Raw genomic sequence first — 24,271 nt, 5'->3', positions numbered from 1 at the left:
CATCAGATAGGCACTAGTCGCGAAGGACGTATTTCTTTAGGATTGGAATTTTCTGGAAAAATTCATCAGGAAAACGACACGGCATACCTTTTGCCATTGACCGCAATGGAATATAAAATATTCCTTGATTTATTTTCCCGTGATTTATTATTATTGATAAATCTTGTAAATTTATTAGAAAATTCTCCAAATTTCAAATGAATTAATTTTTTTTTTTTGCAAAATCGATTTTATGAAAACATAGACAATTGTCAGTGATTAAAATCGAAATTATCGTAAAATTGAAATACTTAAATGACTTATGGTTTACTGATAAAAGCATATATGAATATTTATGATATAATTTAATTCGAGAATATCGTTGTATTTTAAATGCGCTTTTGAATATGCTTTTGTTTCCATGAGAAATTTAATTGAATTATTAACCCTATCATTATATGCTTCCTTTTCAAACCTGTGGAAATTTATAGCATTGCATAATATATACATATATATATAGTCTTTTAATTTTAATTATATATTATATGCACAAAACCAAATATAATGGGATCTAACGATATATATATATATATATATAATTCTCTATATTATGGGTAAATAAATATACTAAAAAGAGAATTTCATTTTCCAAGTCTGAATTAACATTTATTTGTACATATATAATTTATTTTCAAAAAAAACCTCAACACTATGAAATTTCACGAGTTAAAATTTAATTTCAATTTTTAGCTGTGACATATCGATTATAACGGAATTAAATAATAAATATTGAAAATGTATAATAATTTATAAAAGTTTTTTTAATAAAAACCAATAAATAGTAATAGAAGAAAATAATTGTTTGATAATTTTGCATTAAATTGAACATTTATAATAATAATTGATATCAATAATATAAATTGTCTAAAACGAGTTTTTAAATATAAGTGCGTTAATAAAACAGAAAATTTATTCATTATTTCCATTTAAATTGCAATTTTCAATGCACTTTCATTAAATTAATTTTAAATATTATTGTAGAATTATGATAATTTCCGTCAATTTGTATATTTTCCTTTTTTTCCTTTTCAACTTTAACTGGAATTTAGAATCTTATTATAGAGTCATATTTACTGAATTATATGTAAAAATTGTCTTTTTTTTCCCCCTTTAAATTTAAAAGTGTCATAAAGAAAATGAACCTGTTACAATTATTAAAATGTGTATTTCCCAGCATTTATGTTTTATAGTTTCCTTATAACATAACTGTTAAACATTTAGCGGTACTCGTATAGTGACATTTATAATAAAGACCAGATTATAGTTAATTCATTAACCTGTTTTTTAATTTAAAATGTATATTCTTGTTAGTTTATTATTTTCGTGTTATTTAGAATTTTTTTGTTTTTAAAATTAATAATGTTTCTAGTAGCAAAACAAATTTTTTTTACCTATTTAATTTTAATATTTTAAATATTAATTATTAACTAATAAAAGTGCAGTTATTTGAAAAAAAAGTCTAGTTATAAATATTTAAAAGATATTAGTGAATTATTTTTAATTTAAAAAAAAAAAACATTTTAAGTGTCGTAAAAACCAGTTAATACTTATTTATATTCGTTTTTAAGTTTACGTATCATCAGTTTACATTTGTTTCTCTTAGTGTGAAATTGTTTGAAATATAAAAATTTTGAAAAAAAAAATGGATGAAAAAAATAATATCGCTACAGAAACTACTAAATTTTTATTGAAAAAAGAATGGGACTGGATAAAATATTTAAATTGGCCATTTGTTATTTTACATTTTATTTTTCATACTGTTGCCATTTATGGAATTTTAACGTTTCCTTATTCAACTCATAAATTGACAGCTTTTTGGGGTATTTTTTAAAAATTATTTTTGGTGTTCAATTTCTTTTTTCAATGAAATGAAATTATTTTATTTTTTTTTTATTTGCAGTAAATTGTCATTTTCTTCTTTTTTTTTGTTAAAGCGTACTTTTATTTTATTTTTAATGGTTTTGGAATAACCGTTGGTGCTCATCGCTATTGGACACATCGATCTTTTAAAGCTAAATTACCCCTTCGATTGATTATGGCTGGTGGCTACTATTCTGCAGGTCATGTAAATATTACTTTTTTTTATATTTTTCTGAATTTTCTTTTTTTTTTGTTTTTTCAGTATTATTGTAAATTAAAAAAAAAAAATTATACCTACATTTAAAATATTTTAAGGAACTTTTTTTTCGATTTCGTGTAACGTAATAATTTTCATGTTCTTTTAAGTTTAAACTACGACATTGGATTAAGTTACATAGAACACATCATAAATACACCGATACTGATGGTGATCCACACAATGTGAATCGTGGATTTTGGTTTTCCCATATAGGATGGTATCTATTACCAAAACATTCAGAATGTTTAAAAAGATTAAAGGAAATTGATATGAGTGACATAAATGCTGATCCGATTGTCACATTCGGCGATAGGTAAAATTTCATTTCATTTTTTTTGCACTCTATATTTTAAAATAATCAAAGGAGGAGGGCCCCTAAAGCCTATATTTCGCTTCCTTGGGATTTTAATTTAAATGCGGTTGAAAACTTTTTCTTACAGTAGAAAAAGTAATTTTTCATTGATTTTCCAAATGTTAAGCAATTGGCTTGAAAATCGTTGCTCGAGGGTTTTCGGGGTCGCTGATTACGAATCCGACGTTAGTTTTCAAAATTCAAAATGGCGGATCCAATATGGCGGATGACTTTTTGAAAATCTAATATTATTGGCCTGAAAATTGTTACTCGGAGGATTCGTAATCAGCGACCCCGAAAACCTCCGAGTAACAATTTTCAGGCCAATAATATTAGATTTTCAAAAAGTCATCCGCCATATTGGATTCGCCATTTTGAATTTTGAAAAACTAACGTCGGATTCGTAATCAGCGACCCCAAAAACCCCCGAGTAATTATTTTCAGACAAATATATTAAGTTTTTTCAAAAGTCGTTCGCCATATTGGGTCAGCCATTTTGAATTTTGTAAAACTCTCGAGCAACGATTTTCATGCCAATTGCCTTAGGGCTCCTCCTTTTCTTGTTTCTGTTGAAAATAATTTTGAATAGATTACAAAAATTTTAATTAGTTTAGTAGTTCAGTTAAGATTTTTTTTTTATGAATTTCTTTTTTTTTGTTAAAATTCAGTCTGTAAAAAAAAATATTGATATTTTTTTGGCTCTAAATTAAAATTAGTCATAATTTGTTAGAATTTTGTAATTTTGTAATTATTAATTTTTAATTAATTAATTATTTTAATTTAATTACTTATTTCTTAAAGGCACTTTCTGATAATAACAATTTTTATGGCGTTCATATTACCAACAATTGTACCAGTATTTTTATGGAATGAAACTTGGTATTGGGCAATTATTTCACAATGTTTTATTCGCTATATTGCAGTTGTAAATGCATCTTCCTCTGTTAATAGTTATGCACATATGTTTGGATCCAAACCATACGACAGGTTATATATTTTATTTGATAAGATAAAAAAAAAAATTTCTAAATACAATTTATTTATTTGGATTCTAAATTCAAAAAAAAAATCGATTTTTAAACAGAACCATAAAAGCCACCGACAGTAAATTTGTTCAAATTTTCACTTTTGGAGAAGGTTGGCATAATTTTCATCATGTATTCCCTTGGGATCATCGTGCTGGTGAAATGGCAAAAATTGACTTTAATGGTAGTTTATATTTAATTAATCAATTTAAAAAAATTGGATGGGCCTATGATTGCAAAACAGTAAGCAATGAGATGATTCGAAAAATTGCTGAAAGAAGAGGTGATGGAAATTATGAATTATGGAAAGAAGTGTCAGAAGAGGAAAATTATTAAAGTATTTTTTAGAAAATATATTGAAATATGATTATAACTAATTATTATAATAGAGAATTTATAATTATATATTTGATACTAGGAAATAAAATAATTAAACTCTTTAAATTATATTATAAATTTATAAATAAATTTACATAATATAACAAAAAAAACAATTATGCGCAGAAGGAAAAGGAAGTATCTTGTATAACATTGTGTGAATCAATTTCGATGAAAAATAATGATATTGACCCATGTTTATGACAAAAAGAAAAGGTCAAATATTTTTTTTTTTTTTTGAAAAGCGAAGAAACATTGTTATATGCTTATGAATGTAAATTTTTTGTTTAAATGCATAATGAATGGAATATATTTTACTCTACAATTGAGATTTTTTTTTAAATATAATTAAACTTTGAAAATCTAATGTTAATTGTGAGAAATGCTTGACAATGAAATGCATTTATAAAACAATGTTTAAAACTAAACCTTTCAAAGCAAATTAAAAACTAGTCATTTGGTGTGAGGATTTGAGTCCTATACGCAGCTTATATGTTTTCGTTGATTCTTTTCAAGAGTTTCTCAAGTTAAGTTCAATATTATAGTAACACAAAAAATTAAAAGGCATTAAAATAAGCTGCAACGCTTATTATTTTAATCCAATTTTGCTTATTTTCATCCAATTTTGATTATTTTAATCCATTTTGATATTAAAATAAGCAAAATTGAATTAAAATAATAAGCGTTGCAGCTTATTTTAATACCTTATAATTTTCTGTGAACAAAGTCGGAAAATATTAATATTGAAGAAAAAAAATTTATTTTATTTAAACAATTAATTATTTGACTATTAACAACTCTTTTAAATTGAATTAGTGAAAAGTGAGCTACTAATTCACATTAGTAAGAATTTTTACTAATTTTTAGTAAAATATTACTATTTCCACAGAAAATTATAAGGTATTAAAATAATAAGCGTTGCAGCTCATTTTAATGCCTTTTAATTTTCTGTGTCATTTAGTAGTTTAAAATTTTGTTTACTAAAGTTTTAGTAAAAAGTAACTAAAAATTAGTGAAAATTCTTACTAATTTAAATTAGTAGCTCAGTTTTCACTAATTCAGATTTAGAGAGAATTTAATTGAATAATTTTTATTTGTTTGAATTTAATAAATTAATTTTTATTCGATATTTAATAAAAATTTACTGAATAAGCAAATTGTATGAAATATTATAATTGCTATAAATAAATATAATAATATAAATATTTGTTTCATAATAAAGTAATTAATTATTTGAATTAAATAATTTTTACAAATATTTTTTTAAAAAAATAAATAAAATTGAAAGTGCATCTAAATATAAAAAATTGTTTATTTAACAGAAAAGTTAGTTAAGATATTTGTATTAGTTATTTGTTACTTTGACATGAAAAATAAAGATACTTTTATAAAAATTAGAATATAAATAAAAGACCAAATTTAAGTAAGTATTAAACATTTTCTTAAATATTTTCATATTCCGCATACTCAAATATTCTAAATGTTACGTTTCTCTAGTGAACTATATTTGACCGAAATTAACCTTTCAAAGTAAATTCAAAACTATAGTCATTTGACTTGGGAATTTGACGTAAGTAAAACTTTAGAATTCACATTTATTGGCGAGGTTTTTGTAAAGTTAAATTCATTTATAGTTCGCCTTTGCTTCACTATACACTAAAATTTAAAGTTGTCGCAAAATAAATATTTTTTTTTTTGTGTTAAAAATAATGAATACAAGTGATAAAGTCACAATAGAAACTAGAGATAGTAAAAAATTTTCATTGAAAGAAGAATGGGACGGTTGGATAAAACATTTAAATTGGCCATTTACTATTTTTCATGTGATTTTTAATATTATTGCCGTTTATGGAATTTTAACATTTCCATATGCATCGCATAAATTGACACTTTTGTGGGGTATGATTTTTTAAAATAGATGAGAGAAAAAATCGTAAATTTATAAACAAATTAATAATTGCCTTTTTTTTTGGTCGTTATTTATAGCTTATTTTTATTATATTTACACTGGTGCCGGAATAACTATTGGTGCTCATCGTTTTTGGACACATCGAGCTTATAAAGCAAAATTACCCCTTAAAATTTTACTTGCCGGTGGTTACTATGGTTCAGGCATGGTAAATATAAAAAAAAATGTTTATAAAAAAATTAAAAAACTTTTTTATTGATAACATTGTCATTTTGTTCAAAGTAACCAAATTTTATATTTGCAACGTTTTTTTTTTTGTCTTAAAAAAAGTATTTGATTCGATTAATTTTTAATCAAAATGTATGAAAATAGTTTTATGTTTAAAAATTTTTTTAATACGTTTAATGATAATAATTTAAATATTTTTAAAAGTTCAGACTACGTCAGTGGATTAAACTTCACAGAATACATCATAAATATACCGATACGGATGCTGATCCTCACAATATAAAGCGAGGATTTTGGTTTGCACACATTGGATGGTTTCTATTACCAAAACATCCAGAATTTACAAAAAGATTAAAGGAAATTGACATGAGTGACATAAATGCTGATCCAGTAGTGAATTTTGGTGATAAGTAAGTAAAACTTTTTTTTTCGCTTTTCTATATATTTCATTAGGGAAACAAATTTTTTTCTCAAAAACTAATAATAAACAAAATTTATAAATAAACAATTTTAATAAACCATTTATTACGCGGTTTGTTTGTTTTTAAACAAAATAAATATTTATTCGATTTTTTGATTAATTTTATTTTGTTTTCATTAATTCAAAAAAAAATTTTACAAATTAAAAATTAGTCATTGGATTTTTTTGAATTGTACAATTTTTTCTTAAAGGTATTTTCTGATTGTAACAATTATGATGACGTTTATTTTTCCCACCCTTGTGCCAGTAATGTTGTGGAATGAAACTTGGTACTGTGCAATAATGTCTCAATGTTTCATGCGCTATATGATTGTGTTAAATGCAACATGCTCTGTTAACAGTGTTGCACACATGTTTGGATCTAAACCCTACGACAGGTCGAATATTATTTCATATAATTAAATTTGAAAATTATAATTATTTTATAATTATTTTCTAATTATTTATAATTATTTATAATTATTTATAATTATTTATAATTATTTATAATTATTTATAATTATTTATAATTATTTATAATTATTTATAATTATTTATAATTATTTATAGTTATTTATAGTTATAATATAATTATAATTGAAAATAATTTTGAAAAAAAATTAATTTTTTTTTAATTTCAATTATAAATGAAAATTTTTTCAATTTTTATACAGAACCATAAGATCAACTGACACAAAATTCGTTCAAATTTTCACTCTTGGAGAAGGATGGCATAATTTTCATCATGTATTCCCTTGGGATTATCGTGCAGGTGAAATAGCAAAAATTGATTTTAATTTTGGTTTATATGTTATTAATCAATTTAAAAAAATTGGATGGGCCTATGATTGTAAAGTGGCAAGCAATGAGCTAATTCGAAAAGTAGCTGAAAAACGAGGTGATGGTAATTATGAATTATGGAAAGAAGTGCCCGAAGAGGAGTATCATTAAAAAAAAAAGAAAGTATATATTTTCAAAATTATTTCATTACATTCATGTAAAATATTTATTAATAAATAAATAAATATGAATACAATTTTTAATATTAATAATAATAATAACACTGAATAAAAAATTTATTTGAATCAAAATAAATTCAGTGTAATTATAATATTTAATAATGTAATATTATTTTTTTTACAATTAAATTAAAATTTTTATCCAATTAAAAAATAGTATTTTAATATATAATTTGTTATTAAAATAATATTACATAATTGTAATAAATTTTTTGGTTAATATAAATTTATTTAGGCAAAAAAAAAAAAAATAGTAAGAGGTGTGGAAAAAACAGAAAGATCGCAAAAATTTGCAATTAAAACCCGAGTATATTGATCAGTTTCGAGCATTCGAGTAAAAGAATTCAATGGATTAAGTATACGTGATGTTCGTATATGTCTCGTTCGATTTCAATATGTGTATATATCTCTCATTTCGTCGTGATTTCGATAAAAAGCAATTAAAGCCACGCGCTCGTAACCGCTATCAAGGACGACGAATCGTTCGTTCGTTTACCTGCCTTTTCTGCTTTTCTTCCTGAACGGGGTGATATCGCGTATATATATATATATACACATAACATTCTCGTATCTAAATCAAAAGGAAGCTTAATGAGCGGCAGATTAACTTCTGGTTAAGCGTCGTCTATATGTGTGCTTTCTCTGAGTATATATATGTTTTACCTCTTCAGTTATCCACATGGAAAAATATTTAGAATTTCCAGCAGTATATACTATAAATATTCGCCATTTTCTTTATACGAATCGTTGAGAATCTTCAAAGAAGGAAATCGATGGGGTTTTTCATTTAAAAAAAATAGTCATTCGTATAGGATAGAAATTCCTCGTGATATATTCATGCGCGTCTATATGCAATTCCTAAACCATGAATTTTCATTTTTTAAACACTGCATATATATATGTATATCTATTTATTATCCGCATCGATACAGCAGCCATATATTTCAAATTTATATACATATATACATTACGATATCATCATCATTTTATCATAATTTGTTTTTATTTAAAATAAACAAATTTGTTTTTTAAATATTAATCCCATGATTTATGTTATTAAACTTATTCCAAATAATTAATTATTAATTATAGTTAATAAAATAATAAAAATAATTATTATAATTTTTATTTTATTATTATCAATCAAATAAAATAAAATTCGAATACAAAAATAAAAAAAAAAATCTGATATATTGAATGGCAGATGGTAGAGGGAAATTTTAGAAATAGATGCGGTTTTTTTTTTTTTTAAAAAGACCGAACCTTAATTTTGCGTGACCACTATATAGTTCGGTTTCGTGGCTTCTTCTTTAGTAATTGAACACCACATAAAGCAATTTGAAAAGCTAGCGCAGAAAATAATAATGTAGCGTTAAAATTATTAGAAGCTACGGTTCTTAACCTGACTTGACTGCTCGGAATTGACCTTCACTAATTTATATAGAAGTGCATGACGCGTAACGCAAGCATGAAAACCGTGTTTTTAAACCTTTGAACTTTTCGGATATACTTCCGAAGTAGGGGTACCTCCGATTTTAATAAAACTTGGTATACTAACGTATTTTGGTGCGCTGATTACGAAAATGATAGTGAAAATTGGCGCAAATTTGATTATCATGGTAAAAACCATAAAAAACACCATAAAATAATGGTTTTTTACGATTATCTCGTAAAAAACAAAAAATTTCGAAAAAAGTTTTAGACAAAAGTTGTAGATCTCAAAAAAACACACATTTTATGTTTTATGCATTTTTTACCAAAAGTCATTATTTTTCGAGAAAAATCCAAAAAACGAAAAACACCATGATAATGAAAACATATACAGCAGTCATGGTTAGACATATTATTTGACTCGTATATAGTATGGGGTACCTTCGATCTTAATGAAACTTGATATACTAACGTATTTTGGTACGCTGATTACGAAAATGATAGTGAAAATTGGCGCAAATTTGATTATCATGGTAAAAACCATAAAAAACACCATAAAATCATGGTTTTTTACGATTATCTCGTAAAAAACAAAAAATTTCGAAAAAAGTTTTAGACAAAAGTTGTAGATCTCAAAAAAACACACATTTCATGTTTTATGCATTTTTTACCAAAAGTCATTATTTTTCGAGAAAAATGGTCCGAAAGTAATTTGCGGAAATTGTGGGGTGGAGTCTACAGCAGCGGTAAATGCAAAATATTAAACACGGCCTTCGGCCGCGTAAGGTACTGCTCGCTTCTCTTTTTAAGAAATCTTGGCGAGAGGGGGTGGATGTGTCCGAAAGTAATTTGCGGAAATTGTGGGGTGGAGTCCACAGCAGCGGTAAACGCAAAATAGTAAACACGGCCTTCGGCCGCGTAAGGTACTGCTCGCTTTTCTTTTTAAAAAAAACCTTGGCGAGAGGGGGTGGATATGGCCGAAAGTATTTTGCGGAATTCGTTAGATTCTGACTAATGGTGAATATGATACTGTATACGAGTCAAATAATATGTCTAACCATGACTGCTGTATATGTTTTCATTATCATGGTGTTTTTCGTTTTTTGGATTTTTCTCGAAAAATAATGACTTTTGGTAAAAAATGCATAAAACATAAAATGTGTGTTTTTTTGAGATCTACAACTTTTGTCTAAAACTTTTTTCGAAATTTTTTGTTTTTTACGAGATAATCGTAAAAAACCATTATTTTATGGTGTTTTTTATGGTTTTTACCATGATAATCAAATTTGCGCCAATTTTCACTATCATTTTCGTAATCAGCGCACCAAAATACGTTAGTATACCAAGTTTTATTAAAATCGGAGGTACCCCTACTTCGGAAGTACACCCAACTTTTCTCACGTTATATGATCATAGTCAAACAATGGTTGACATTGAAGTGCCGTCTCTATCTGTCTCTCTTTCTCTCTCTCTCTCTCTCTCTTACTTCAAGATTTCTATATACATATATAGGTATATGCTTTTTACGACACTATATTATAATAATGATTTAATCAAATTGACCTGGTCTTCTTACATTTTAATTTTCAAAGAGTTCGCCATTTAGTTAATCGAAAAAAAAGTACTTTATTAAAAAAGCTCTTATCAATTTAGAAAATGATCCTTCGATGTGGAGAATTTAATTTTAGTATAGTGGAAAAATATTGTTTTTAAGTATATTCTTTTAAGAATGGGAAATAAAATTTAGAAAAGATGTTTTTGACAAAAAAAAAATCGTGGCTTATAATTAACATTGTAAATAATATTGTTTGTAAGTACCATTGATTTTTTTTGTAGTTTCAATTACTGTAGTTACAATAATATATTTGTAAATTATGGTAGTTATTAATAATAACAATGGTAATTACAATAGTGGTAATTACAACAATAGTGGTTATTTGAAATATGGTTGCTACAACAGTGGTAGTTACAACGATTGTATTTATAACAATGATATTTAAAATAATAGAAATTAAAACAATGGTAGTTACAACAATGGTAGTTACAACAATGGTAGTTACAACAATGGTAGTTACAACAATGGTAGTTACAACAATGGTAGTTGCAACAATGGTAGTTACAACAATGGTAGTTACAACAATGGTAATTACAACTATTGTATTACTGTGACATTGGTGGCTACAAGAGTGGTAGTTACAACAATTGTATTTACAACAGTGGTAGTTACAACACTTGTAGTTACAACACTTGTAGTTACAACAATGGTAATTACAACTATTATATTACTAACAATGGAAACTACAATAGTAGTAGTTACAACGATTGTACTTACAATAATGGTAATTAGAACAATGATAGATACAACAATGGTAGTTACAACAATGGTAGCTACAACAGTGGTACTTGAAACAACTGTAGTAACAACGGTTGTAACTACAATAGTTGTAGTTATTGATAATACCATTGGTATTATCATTACAACAATGGTAGTTACGACAATAGTAGTGCAAACAATTGTAGATACAATAATGGTAGATACAATAATGGAAGATACAATAATGGTTGCTACAACAGTGGTAGTTACAACGATTGTATTAATAACAATGATAATTAAAACAATAGAAATAACAATGGTAGTTACATCAATGGTAATTACAACTATTGTATTACTGTAACATTGGTGGCTACAAGAGTGGTAGTTACAACAATAGAAATTAGAACAATGGTAGTTAAAACAAAGATAGCTATAAGAGTGGTAGTAACAACGATTGTATTTACAACAGTGGTAGTTACAACACTGGTAGTTACAACAATGGTAATTACAACTATTGTATTACTAAAAATGGAAGCTACAATAGTAGTATTTACAATGATTGTATTTACAATAATGGTAATTATAACAATGATAGATACAACAATGGTGTTTACAACACTTGTATAGTTACAACAATGGTACTTAAAACAACTGTAGTAACAACAGTTGTAACTACAATAGTTGTAGTTATTGATAAAACCATTGGTATTATCATTACAACAATGGTAGTTACAACAATAGTAGTGAAAACAATTGTAGATACAATAATGGTAGATATAGTAATGGAAGATAATGGTAGATAATGGTAGATACAATATTAGATACAACGATGGTAGTTACAACAATAGTAGTAAAAACAATTGTAGATTCAATAATGGTAGATATACAATAATGGTAGATACAATAATGGAAGATACAATAATGGTAGATACAACAATGGTAGTTACAACAATGGTAGTTACAACAATGGTAGTTACAACAATAGTAGTTACAACAATAGTAGTTACAACCAATTGTAGATACAACAGTGGCAGATACAACAATACTAGTTACAACAATGATAATTACAATGGTTGTAACTTCAATGGTAATCACAACAATAATAGTTGTAAATAACCCAAATATTTTTGTAACAATATTAAAATAAAGTTTACCCAAAAAAAATCATCATTATTACGTTTATGTATACACACTAAAAATCAATTCTACCCGGAAAAACTTTCTCCAGCGCACAATTTCTTTTGTCCAAAAGTGTGAATACAAACTAATCGTGTCGATCATTACTCAAAAAAGGATTAAGAACGGAGAAATTGTAATTGCGTGAAATTGTTGACAAGTTTAACAATGTTCTATACCCGTATATATATGTTAACTTCGAGGAAATTAAAGTCATTAATCTAATTTTGAAATGGGGAATACTAGTTTAATGACGTTTTGGAGAAATGAAGATTTGGTCTTTATATATATACATATAATTCCCTGCAAAGAAACTACGTCTTATTCCTATAAAATACATCATACACCTTCCCATGGGAGCAATTAGTCGAGTGCGGAAGCCGCCCACGTTGAGTCGGACAATTAATAGATAGGAGAGTGATCTAAATGCACGCGATATGTATACTCAAGCGAGAATACTATATATATATATAAAACTAAAGAATGGTTTGTCGAGGAATGTTAAATTATATCATGTCAGAATAAACGCTAATATGGCAATTGCACGACTAATCTTGAACAACCATCTAAATTAATAATCCATTTTCAACGAGGTTTCATCATTTCTCAAGAAATAAGTGCAAAATTGTTCATTAAAAAATAGAGAAAGAGAGAGAGAAAACTTTTACTATCAGTTTGTTATATAATAATTATCGATTTTTATCATTAATTATATTATTATACAAAACTCGTTAACTACAATTAATTTTTTAAAAATTCCCCCTAAAAAAAAGAGTATGGAATATTTAAATTTACATTTTTTACTCTATTTTTCATATATCCAATTATTTAAGTTTCATCGTGAAATAGAAATAATCTTGTTATTGAATCAACATACAAAAAAAAAATATATATAGTTAGAAGCAGGTGAACCGTCTTTAAAAAGAAGGCACGATTTGCTATTTATAAAAAGAAACGAACTCCGGTTCTTTCGATAATTTTTTTTTTTTTTTCGATTGCTTTTTCATTATCTGAAATCTCAAGTAGAACGGATTTGGTTGACCGAAGAATATTTCTTTTCTTCTGAACGAATTCAACGAAATCTTTTTAGAAGCTATATTGGATCTAGTTTTTGGAGGATGGGCGCACGAGGTATCCCCCCATGAGGTCTGATTCTGATTGTATATATATATATGTGCGATTCATGGTTGTGGGTTTACCGAAACCGATCTCATCAACTGACGTTAGTTTAGATTGTTTAGACAACAGATTTCGTTTTAAAACGCACTATAAAAGACGGCCGCTATATATTCTTCAATGAAATTCTCCCCCAAAATTTGAAGGGTCTGAAAAAAAAAAAAAATATGTGGTAAAGAAATTCAAAACTATTTCTTGATAATTCCCATATGTCGAGCACGTTTATGTGCTTTTCTTGCCTAAGATGCGCCAAACCAGAAGGGTCAATTTTCTGTTTACTTAATTTTATTTATATGAATTACATTTCTAAAATGGAAAAATTCTTTTTTATTTTAATTTCTCGAAAATTAAAAATAAATGAATTCCAAAGAAAAAAAGCTTACATATGCCTGCCAGGGCTCAGATCGGGGCCGAATTAGGATGCCCTATTAGGTAATGAAACGCCGCGCCTGATGTGGCCCTAATTAGGAAATGCACATTTTCTGGTCGCCCTGATTTGGACCCGATCAGGTGTGGAGTTTCATTCCCTACTAGGGCCCTGGTAGGGCAATTTCTAAACGGAATACAAAAGAAGAAAAAAAAAGAAGTAGAAAAGAATATAAAGTAGATAGAAGAATAATTTATGTAATATTTTAAATTAAATGGTTGATAAATAAATTTTTCTGAGAACGAAAGTTTTAAAATTCATTCTTGAAAAATAACACCTGGGCCAATGCTTTTCAATGAAATACACTTAAACATTATTTATAAATCGATTCTATGCGGGAGTTAATGAATATAATAGTAAAAACTTGAAATGACAAAACATATATACAATCGCAAGGTCCTTTAAAATAAAATACAAAACTGATTTTTATTTGAGGGATATTTTCTTTTTTTCTTTTTTTTTTTTTTTGTTTGCGGTCAAAAGAAAAACTTTTCGAAAATCAACAATGATTTTGGTTGTTTAGTGCGGTGTGCACGGAACAAACTCACTCGGTATATCAATCAAGGTAGGTATTTAGAGTGTTTTCGACAAACGAGCACAAATCCTCCCATTTCAAGGTTCGGCGACCACTCGAACTATAGAAACTACTTGACTTTTGTTGTTCGAGTGAATTGAACTCGTAAAGGAAATTCGTTCCGGATGAAAAGCTCAAAGATTCAAAAGGACAGGGCACACACACACACACAGGGAGAAAGAGAGAGAGAAAATATCAGGCTCGTGTGCCGTCGATGATGACTACCAAACTAGGCACACGATCCGGAAGTGACTGGCCATCAGCATGATCAATAAATTCAAATAAAAGTGAGGGAAAATAAGTGAAAATCGAGGAAAAATTTTGTCAATTTATAAAATTGGATGTGCTTTGTTTAGAGAAAATAATTGTCTGTAACGATTAAAATTGATTGATGTAAAAAATTAGGGCACAATTGAGAAGGGGGGAATCTACAATTTCGTGAGAAACTAAATCTTGACTATGTATTTTTTTTTGTTAAGGATAGTCCGAAGGATACAAAAAGTTATTTTAAAAAAAGTACAGAAAGTACAGAAAGTAAAAAAGTGCAGAAAGTACAGAAAGTACCGAAAGTGCAAAAAGTACCGAAAGTGCAAAAAGTACAGAAAGTACCGAAAGTGCAAAAAGTACAAAGTACAGAAAGTACAAAATACATAAAGTACAAAAGTACAGAAAATACAAAAATTCAGAAAGTACAAAAGTACAGAAAGTGCAAAAAGTACAAAAGTACAGAAAGTACAAAAGTACAGAAAATACAAAAATTCAGAAAGTACAGAAAGTACAAAATACAGAAAGTACAAAAGTGCAGACAGTACAGAAAGTGCAAAAAGTACAGAAAGTTCAAAATACAGAAAGTACAAAAGTGCAAAATACAGAAAGTACAAAAGTACAGAAGGTACAAAAGTATAGAAAGTACAAAAGTACTGAAAATACAAAAATTCAGAAAGTACAAAAGTACAGAAAGTACAAAAGTACAGAAAGTACAAAAGTACAGAAAGTACAAAAGTACAAAGGTACAGAAAGTACAGAAAGTACAAAAGTACAAAGGTACAGAAAGTACAGAAAGTACAAAAGTACAGAAAGTACAGAAAGTACAAAAGTACAGAAAATACAAAAATTCACAAAGTACAAAAGTACAGAAAGTACAAAGTATACAAAAAATTAAAAACAGTATAATAAGTACAAAAAGTACAAAAACTAAAAAGTTACCAAATAAACGAAACAATAAAATAAAATGAAAAGACATAGAAGAAAAAGAAATTTAAAGAATAGAGGGATAAAAAGCGTGAAAAATGAATAGAGACCAATTTTCCATTTTATATACAATGTACAAATGTATATAATATAATGAGTGTGGAAAATTGGACACAATCGAGAGTGTTCCTCGCGGGTAAAAGGGTCAGGGGAACAGTGTTGAGGGGTTAATGACTCTAACAAAGTTCATTCCCTCCGCGTGAGATAAGGGTTGATTAAAAAAAAAAAAAAAAAAAAAAAAAAGAAAAAAGAAAAAATGAGGACTTTTTGAGGACATCTAGAGTGTCGTAAAGGTATATATATATCATGCTCGAGTGGATGAAAGTAAGATTTCTTCAGCATGCGAAGACACAAAGTCAAAGCCTAGTGGATTTTCATATTGACAAGGATGATGATATTCCCCTCGCGGTACAGTTTCCCGAGGAGCATGACGACGACGAGTTTTATGTGTATATATATATATATCATCGCGAAGTGACCGGATATGAGTCTTCACTTTTGCACTCGGTAAAACGTAAAAGATGTGTTGAGGGTGAATATAAGACTCGATCCATGAAACATCATTCTCTATATATGAAATATATATATATATATATATTTATATATTTCTGCCTTCATCGCGTGCAGAATGCACAAGTGTAATGCACACTCTTCTTTTCCCTTTCGATTTCTCTTCTTCTGCCTCATCTATTTCATCTCTTTTCTCTTATTTATATTTATATATATATATATATATATATATTTGCGTTTCTGTGTGTATGTATTCCCTATATGAGTCAATCCCGATGCGATGTCTGCGCTTTATAAACCGCATATAATACTTTAAATCACATTGTACATGTAACTTATGGATATATAAATAAATATATATATATATGTTGAAAAATGAATTATACACTCGATTTACATTTTTACCAATATTTTTCTTATTATTATTATATTTTCGAATGATGTTGTTATAAATGGAAAAATGTTTTTGAAAATAGTAAATTTTTCCAATGACCTAATTTTGTTTTTTTAATAAATTATTTTGTTTTAAATAAATAATTGAATTTCGAAAAATACTCCAACTCGAAAACGCGTAAATGCCATTTTTGCATAAAAAATTAATAGTAAAAATGACTTTTAAGGTTTTTTTTAAAAATATTTTTTATTTGGCTTTATAATAAATACGGTATTAAATTAATATTGTAAATTCTCTCGGACAAAATTGACTGCGGTAAAAAAAACCTTTCTAATATATTTAATAAGGAAACCTGAATTTTTTAATTTTTCATTGTAAAACGAAAAAAAAGATTCAGATACCTGAAACGTATAGGATTTCGTTTCAAGAAAAACACGCACCGCATTTTTTCTATCTAATGTGAAAATGTAAAAAAAAGGGAGATTAAGCAAAAGTTCTTTGTCATCAATAAAAAGAGCACTGTGATGACGATTGAGGAATCTTGAAAAAAAAATCGTTAGACGATTCTTGTAGGTCATGGAGATGAAGAAGCTTCTTTTCTAAAGGTTTGTGTCTTATCTTCAAAAACTATCTATAGAAGAGGAAAAAGTGAAAAAAAAAAATAAATGAAAAAAAAAAGAAGAAGGTGGATCCAAGGTTCATCTACTGGGAACCACAGGACTTGGACAGGGAATCCCCGTGGCGGCAATCGTAAATGGAACCTCGGAACATGTCTGATTTACGCACGGGATTGCAATCCAAGTGCAAGAAAGAGAGGGAAAAAATAAAATGAAGAGATTCGAGAAAAAAAACCAATCTCTGTATATAGTCTCTCATTTTCTCGAGTACCTCCTCATCTCGTCTAATTCGACACAATTTGAAAAAATTTCTAAAAATCTCCTTCAAATTTCCAAAAACAATTTTTTTAAATTATTTTTTTTTACTTGTAAAAATCCTTTTTCTTTGTTTCAAAAATTGTTTAAAAACATTTTTTTTCCCCCTATTTTATATCAAGATTCTTAAGTGATTTAATTGACTATTCGAAAAAAAAGTGTCATACCTTCTTGAAATTAGGAAATTAGCATAAAATTCCAATTTGATTTTCAAGTTTCGTTGGAATTTATATGTTGTACAAATAAATCAATCTCTTTCCTATATATATATATGAACAAAATAGCAACGTGTTGCTTTTCTTTTATATATATATATATACACACATAAATACTGTTTCAGCTGAAAACAAGCTCGTTTGTTCACGCTTGTTGAGCCGTTTAATTAATCTTCCCTGGAGTAAATTTTTTTTTTTTTCGTCAAGAAACATAGAATGAAAATTAACGAGTCGAAAAGTGGAACTCACCCATTAGTGGGATAATCGATTGATCGGTATAAGCACTTACCTGAAACAGAAAAAAGAAAAAAAATTATAAAATTAAACATTGAGTTTTATATGTAGAAATAATTTCTTTTTTTTGAAGAAAACAAAATTGAAAATAAGATTACAGAAAAATATTAAGATAATAATAAGTTTTAGAGTAATTTTGAAAATTTTTTTTAATGACAAACGACGTGTGAGGTTTTTCCACGTGTGGTTTTCAAAAAGGAAACAAACCAGGTTTTAAGTGGGTGTCCAAAGAGATAAGAGTCCAGGTAATATAGCGCGATAAACCCTCGTATTTATTTCATTCTCTCTCTCTCTATCCAGTTTTCTTTACTTTTTGTATTATATATATATATATATTTTCTGTTTTTTTAATCCCTAAAATTACTGACCTCGCTAAAAATTATATTTAAAATTGTATTAAAAATTGTATTAAAAATTGCATTAAAAAAATTATATATACAAAACGAGAATCATTCAAGAGTCCTGGAATTATTATTCATCTTCTGGGATTATGCTAACAAACAATACTCGCTAAATATCTGTAACTTATAACAGATATAAACTATATATACGAGAATAATTTATCATACCCGTTTGTAATTCGTGCATTATTTGGATGCAATATGTGAGAAGAAAACTTGACTGGATCAAGGTTCGCATTAATGAAAGATTTTATCATTGAAAAGCATGTTAGAATATCATTTTCATGTATATTATACAAAATGTATACACGACGAGTCCTTGAGAACTCGTAATCCTCTTTTTCTTTCTCGTGATACTGATATTTAATTTTGAATACAACCTTAAAGTGCGAGGGCGAGATATTAAGTGCACTTGGATCATTATATACTATCGTATATAAATATATATATATAATTCTACTACAAAGAAAGAGAATGAGAACAAGGACAGATGAAAGACAGAGGAAGAAACGTTTTGATTATATTTGTACTTTAGGTATAAATAAACACGCCCACTTATTTTCACGTATTAGCATTTAAAAGTGCGTCTATGACTGACTCATGAATTGTATATTTGTTGAACTACCGGTCAATGAGCCTTCGATATTTACAAAGAAAATAAAAATATACGATTTTCATTAATTAGCGAAAGTAAGAAGGAAACAAAACAGGATCTGGTGAATTCGTTCTGGCGAAGAGAAACGGATTAATTCGGAATGGTTTGAATTGTTTCGGAAAGAAACGGATTAATTCGGAATGGTTTAAATTGTTTTGGAAAGAAACGGATTAATTCGGAATTGTCAGAATTGATTTGGAATGAAACGAATTGATTCGGGATAGGTCGGAATAATTTAAAATTTATTTAGAACGAAACGGATTGATTCGGAATGGTTAGAATTGATTCGGAATAGTTCGGAATATTTCGTAATAGTTTGAATTGATTCAAAACGAAACGGATTCATTCGGAATGGTTAGACTTTATTCGGAATGAATTGGATTGATTCGGATAGTTAGGAATGGTCTGATTTGTTTCAGAAAGAAACGAATTAATTCGGAATGTTTTTAATTGTTTCGGACTAAAACGGATTAATTTGGATTGTTTTGAATTGTTTCGGAAAGAAACGGATTAATTCGGAATGGTCAAAATAGATTTGGATTGAAACGGATTGATTCGGGATAGCTAGGAATAATTTGAATTAATTCAGAACAAAACGGATTGATTCGGAATGGTTTGAAATTGATTCGTAATAAAGCGGATTGATTCGGAATAGTTTATAATAGTTTGAATTGATTCAGAACGAAGCGGATTGATTCGGAATAGTTTGTAATAGTTTGAATTGATTCAGAACGAAACGGATTGATTCGCAATGATTCAAATTGTTTCGGAAAAAACGGATTGATTCGGAATGTTTTGAATGGTTTCGGACTAAAACGGATTAATTCGGATTGTTTTGAATTGTTTCGGAAAGAAACGGATTAATTCGGAATGGTCAAAATAAATTTGGATTGAAACGGATTGATTCGGGAAAGGTCGGAATAATTTGAATTAATTTAGAACAAAACGGATTGATTCGAAATAGTTAGAATTGATTCGAAATAGTTAGAATTGATTCGGAATAGTTCGTAATAGTTTAAATTGATTCAAAACGAAACGGATTGATTCGGGATAGGTCGGAATAATTTGAATTAATTCAGAACAAAACGGATTAATTCGGAATGGTTTGAAATTGATTCATAATAAAGCGGATTGATTCGGAATAGTTTGTAATAGTTTGAATTGATTCAGAACGAAACAGATTGATTCGCAATGATTCAAATTGTTTCGGAAAGAAACGGATTAATTCGGAATGTTTTGAAACGTTTTGGACTGAAACGGATTAATTCGGAATGTTTTGAATCGTTTCGGACTGAAACGAATTAATTCGAATTGTTTTGAATTGTTTCGGACTAAAACGGATTAATTCGAATTGTTTTGAATTATTTTGGACTGAAACGGATTAATTCGGAATGCTTTGAATTGATTCGGAATGGTTAAAATTGTTCAGTAACATTTTAAAAACATCAACGAAATGGAAAAAGAGGCATTAAATTATTATTTATGTTTATGCATAATATAAAACACGAAAAATTATGCAGAAAAATATTGAGTTACTTAATTAAAGTACTTTGCAAAAGGAAATAAATCAGTAAAAGTGAGACATTGATGATTTTTTGCACTCAATTTCATATGGTGCGAAAAAGAAGACACTACATTTATATATATAAGTATGGGAGAGGTCCATTTCTGACCGGATGGATTTCGACTCTTTTCTCTCGACACACATACACACACACACATGGAGTTTCATAAAAGTGCGTCGTCGTCGTCGTCTTGACCACTTAAGAAGGCATCGTAAAAATTGAAAGTTCGAAACGCTCGTAAATCCTCGAGACGGTTTGATGACATTATGGCAACCAAGTCGTCACTTTTCAACTCTCAAAATCTTGTCGCGCGCGAGCGCTCGTTCACAGTATTATCTTATAGACTTTAGCCTTTCAACGAGCTAAAGATAAGGTATATACTTTAGAGAGTTCGAGATATAGAATTATATATTTTTTCCAAACTACTTTCTTTTATATATATATATATACTAGAACATATTTTATTTATCTTTTGAAAATAATTTACAACTCCTGGATTTGTTCTTATATTTGTGCTAATACTTTAATTTGGAGATGGATTAATCGCGATACACTTTTTTTTCAAGATTCGGATCCTTGTAATTTAAAAATTTTTTTATTACAATCTAATTTTAAATAAAAAAAAAGTATTATAGGTTCAAAAAAATATAATAGTATATAAAATAGAAAAAAATAATAAAAATAGTTTTAAAAAAAATATAGTAGATAACTCCTTTTTAAAACAACGAAAATAACTTTTGAAAACTTATCAAAATTGCTTTTTTTATTTTCCCCATTCAAGAAATTTAAATTTCTCTAAAAGCATTTCAATATAAAAAAATGCATTTCATCGTCTCATCATCGTGTGACGTTCTTTCATTTCCCTTGTTATGAGTTTAATTTACATTCGAAAGAATCATAAATGATAAGAAGAACTTTTTGAGACAAGTCTCAGGTAAGAGGGTAAAAAAAAAAGAATTTGAAAGAATTAGAGTTCATAAAGGATAAGGAATCTTAATAGCGGTCACTCTCTCTTTCTCTCTCTCTCAGAAGACATTTTGACCAGTTATTTTTTTTTTCGTAAAAAAGCAAGTGGAGGCAAAATTAAAAAGAATTTCTTTTTTTTTTTGAAAACAAGTGGCTAAAATTAAACGAAATATGCCATTTCCTGCTGTTAGTGTATATGTGTGCGTCTAGAAAAAAAAGTGCATGCACGGAAATTACAGTGATTTAAAAAAAAAGTAAGTTTTTTTTTTTTCGAGACTCGCGTGCTACTCGCACGAAGTAGTAATTGCTTTGTCTTGATATTTCCTGGAAGATTTCGGAACAATATCGTTTTCGTCCATTGAAACATGTCTTTTACCTGACCGCAGACAATCATATATCCTGCAATTTTTTTCTCATTCGTCTTATTATTTATTTTTTTTTTTTTTATAATTTCAAGTTTGGTAAATTTCTATGATTATATAGTTTCAAACTAATTAGTGGGTCTCGAAACAATATATCGCTGAAAATTGGACCAAATTAATTAGGAATAATTTTTCGTTTTTTTTGAATCGAAATATTTCAAATAAAATTTGTCTTAAATAAATTTGATTAAAAATTTTTTAAAGGTTTATAGATTGAAAAATAAATGTATTATTAAGATAATAAAAAAAATTTTATTTTTTATAAAAAAAAGGGGAGAAAATGAGGTAAAAGCCTAGCATCTTTTGAATGGAATATTTTTCAAAGTGCTTTTATATTATTTTGTATTTTTTTTTTGTATTTTTCACGCGGGGTCTGCCCTCGAGTTATCGAAACAGTACTCTTCTAAAGAGGGAGAGAGAGGAGATATATATATATATATATATATATATATATGAACGCGTAATTTGTGCAACGGTTTCGTTCTCAAGGTGCGATATAAGCGATAATACTTATATATATATATGTATACACGCACGCGGGGATTCAGCGCAACGATACGACGTTTTGCGGGAGAGGCGCGAAACAACATACCTATAATTTTCTTTCCATAAAACATGAAGCAAATTCGTGGCTAAGTCTAGAGGAGATCCATCAACTATATATATATAGTTGGAAACATTATATATCCCCATATCAGTGTTGTTGAAACAATTCAAGAGTCAATAATGAGAACCACTGAAGGTCGAACTCTATATAAAAATTCTCTTCTTCTTCTTCTTCTTCACACCATATATCCTTATATATACCCCAACACCTTCAATTATCTCAATCAGATTTTTTTTTTTGTTTCATATTCTTAACCGCATCATCCGCACATAATTAAAATTCAATTACACACACTATATTATTTCTTTGTACAATAATTGCATTTTGTAATTTTCCCCATCTTTGGAACTTTAAATCAAGAAATTATAATTGAAAATAATTGTAATTCAATTTTTTTTTGGAGTTCCAGACAAATATTTGAAAATTTTATCGGAAAAAAAATTGCCGATGGATAGGATTTGAACCCTGATTTTCAGTCTAGAAAGCGGACAACTTATCCGCGTGGCTATACTATATATAAGAGGGAAATTTCGACTGTAAAAAATTTTTCGGAAATTTTTCCAAAAAGTTCGGACAGCGCCGAAACACAACAGGTTGGAAATTTTTCCATTGAATTTGACGAAATTATTTCCTAACTCTGTTTGGAATTTTTTCCAATTTTTTTTTAAGGAAAAACTTCCTATTATAAATGGAAATACTTTCACGAAGATAGGAAAAATATCCGAAATCAGTAGGAGAAATATCCGAAATCAGTGTAGGAAAAAAATCCCGCCAGTGGCAAAGTATCCATTCTTAAATGGAAAAAATTCCTATATCAAGTGAAAATTTTTTCGTACAGTTAAAAAAAAATATCCGAAACTGTTAGGAAAAACTTCCCCTCAATGGAAAAATATCCAACTATAAATGAAAAATAAATAAATCTTCGAAAGAGAATATATTGTTTAAATAAAAGAATAATAAAATATACAAAATGAATTATTACATAAAATAATATAACAACTATTGGTAAAAAATCCGTTAAGTTGGGAAATTTTCCCAAGTTAGTAGAATAATTTCCATTTTTTTATGGAAAAAGTATTTTTCTTTTCTTATTCGGAATTATTTCCAACTACTATTGGTAAAAAATCCGTTAAGTTCTGAAATTTTTCCAAGTTCGTAAAGTAATTTTCAATTTTGTATATGGAAAAAGTATTTTTCTTTCCTTATTCGGAATTATTTCCAACTACTATTGGTATAAAAAATTCATAAATTTTGGAAATTTTTCCAAGTTCGTAGAGTAATTTTCATTTGCGTATGGAAATAATATTTTTCACACATTTCTCAGCAATATTTCCAACAAAATTTGGTAAAAAAAAAAAACATTAATTTAGGAAATTTTTCGAAGTTTGTGAAATAATTTCCGTTTTCTGTAGAAAAAATATTTCTCCTATTT

The 24,271-nt window shown here is 27.6% G+C and overlaps 2 protein-coding genes across 4 annotated transcripts in view; both read left to right on the top strand.

Moving 5' to 3' along the window:
* Positions 1–4,083, top strand: part of LOC127277703 (acyl-CoA Delta-9 desaturase-like) — a 202,135-nt gene extending 198,052 nt beyond the window's left edge. Inside the window, exons 1-5 of one of the 3 annotated variants that reach the window (XM_051299009.1) lie at positions 1,634–1,859; positions 1,974–2,104; positions 2,266–2,471; positions 3,312–3,497; positions 3,595–4,083. In XM_051299009.1, the coding sequence (XP_051154966.1) occupies positions 1,682–1,859; positions 1,974–2,104; positions 2,266–2,471; positions 3,312–3,497; positions 3,595–3,871 (978 nt within the window). In that variant the 5' untranslated portion in view covers positions 1,634–1,681 and the 3' untranslated portion in view covers positions 3,872–4,083. Of the gene's footprint in view, positions 1–1,633; positions 1,860–1,939; positions 2,105–2,265; positions 2,472–3,311; positions 3,498–3,594 lie in introns of those variants that run through there. The other 2 variants (XM_051299011.1, XM_051299010.1) reach the window with 2 other exon arrangements.
* A 1,447-nt stretch (positions 4,084–5,530) lies between these two features.
* LOC127277701 (acyl-CoA Delta-9 desaturase-like) lies at positions 5,531–7,546 on the top strand. The gene is made up of 5 exons (XM_051299007.1): positions 5,531–5,812; positions 5,900–6,030; positions 6,255–6,460; positions 6,723–6,908; positions 7,185–7,546. Exons 1-5 carry the CDS (start codon positions 5,623–5,625, stop codon positions 7,459–7,461), a joined length of 990 nt encoding a protein of 329 aa, XP_051154964.1. The 5' UTR covers positions 5,531–5,622; the 3' UTR covers positions 7,462–7,546.
* Positions 7,547–24,271: the final 16,725 nt, after the last annotated feature.

This window comes from Leptopilina boulardi, unplaced genomic scaffold (genome assembly GCF_019393585.1).
Source record: "Leptopilina boulardi isolate dan_hultmark-lab unplaced genomic scaffold, ZJU_Lbou_2.1 LbouV2_175, whole genome shotgun sequence".
Taxonomy (NCBI): domain Eukaryota; kingdom Metazoa; phylum Arthropoda; class Insecta; order Hymenoptera; family Figitidae; genus Leptopilina; species Leptopilina boulardi.
This window is presented reverse-complemented; position numbering and strand designations above follow the sequence as displayed.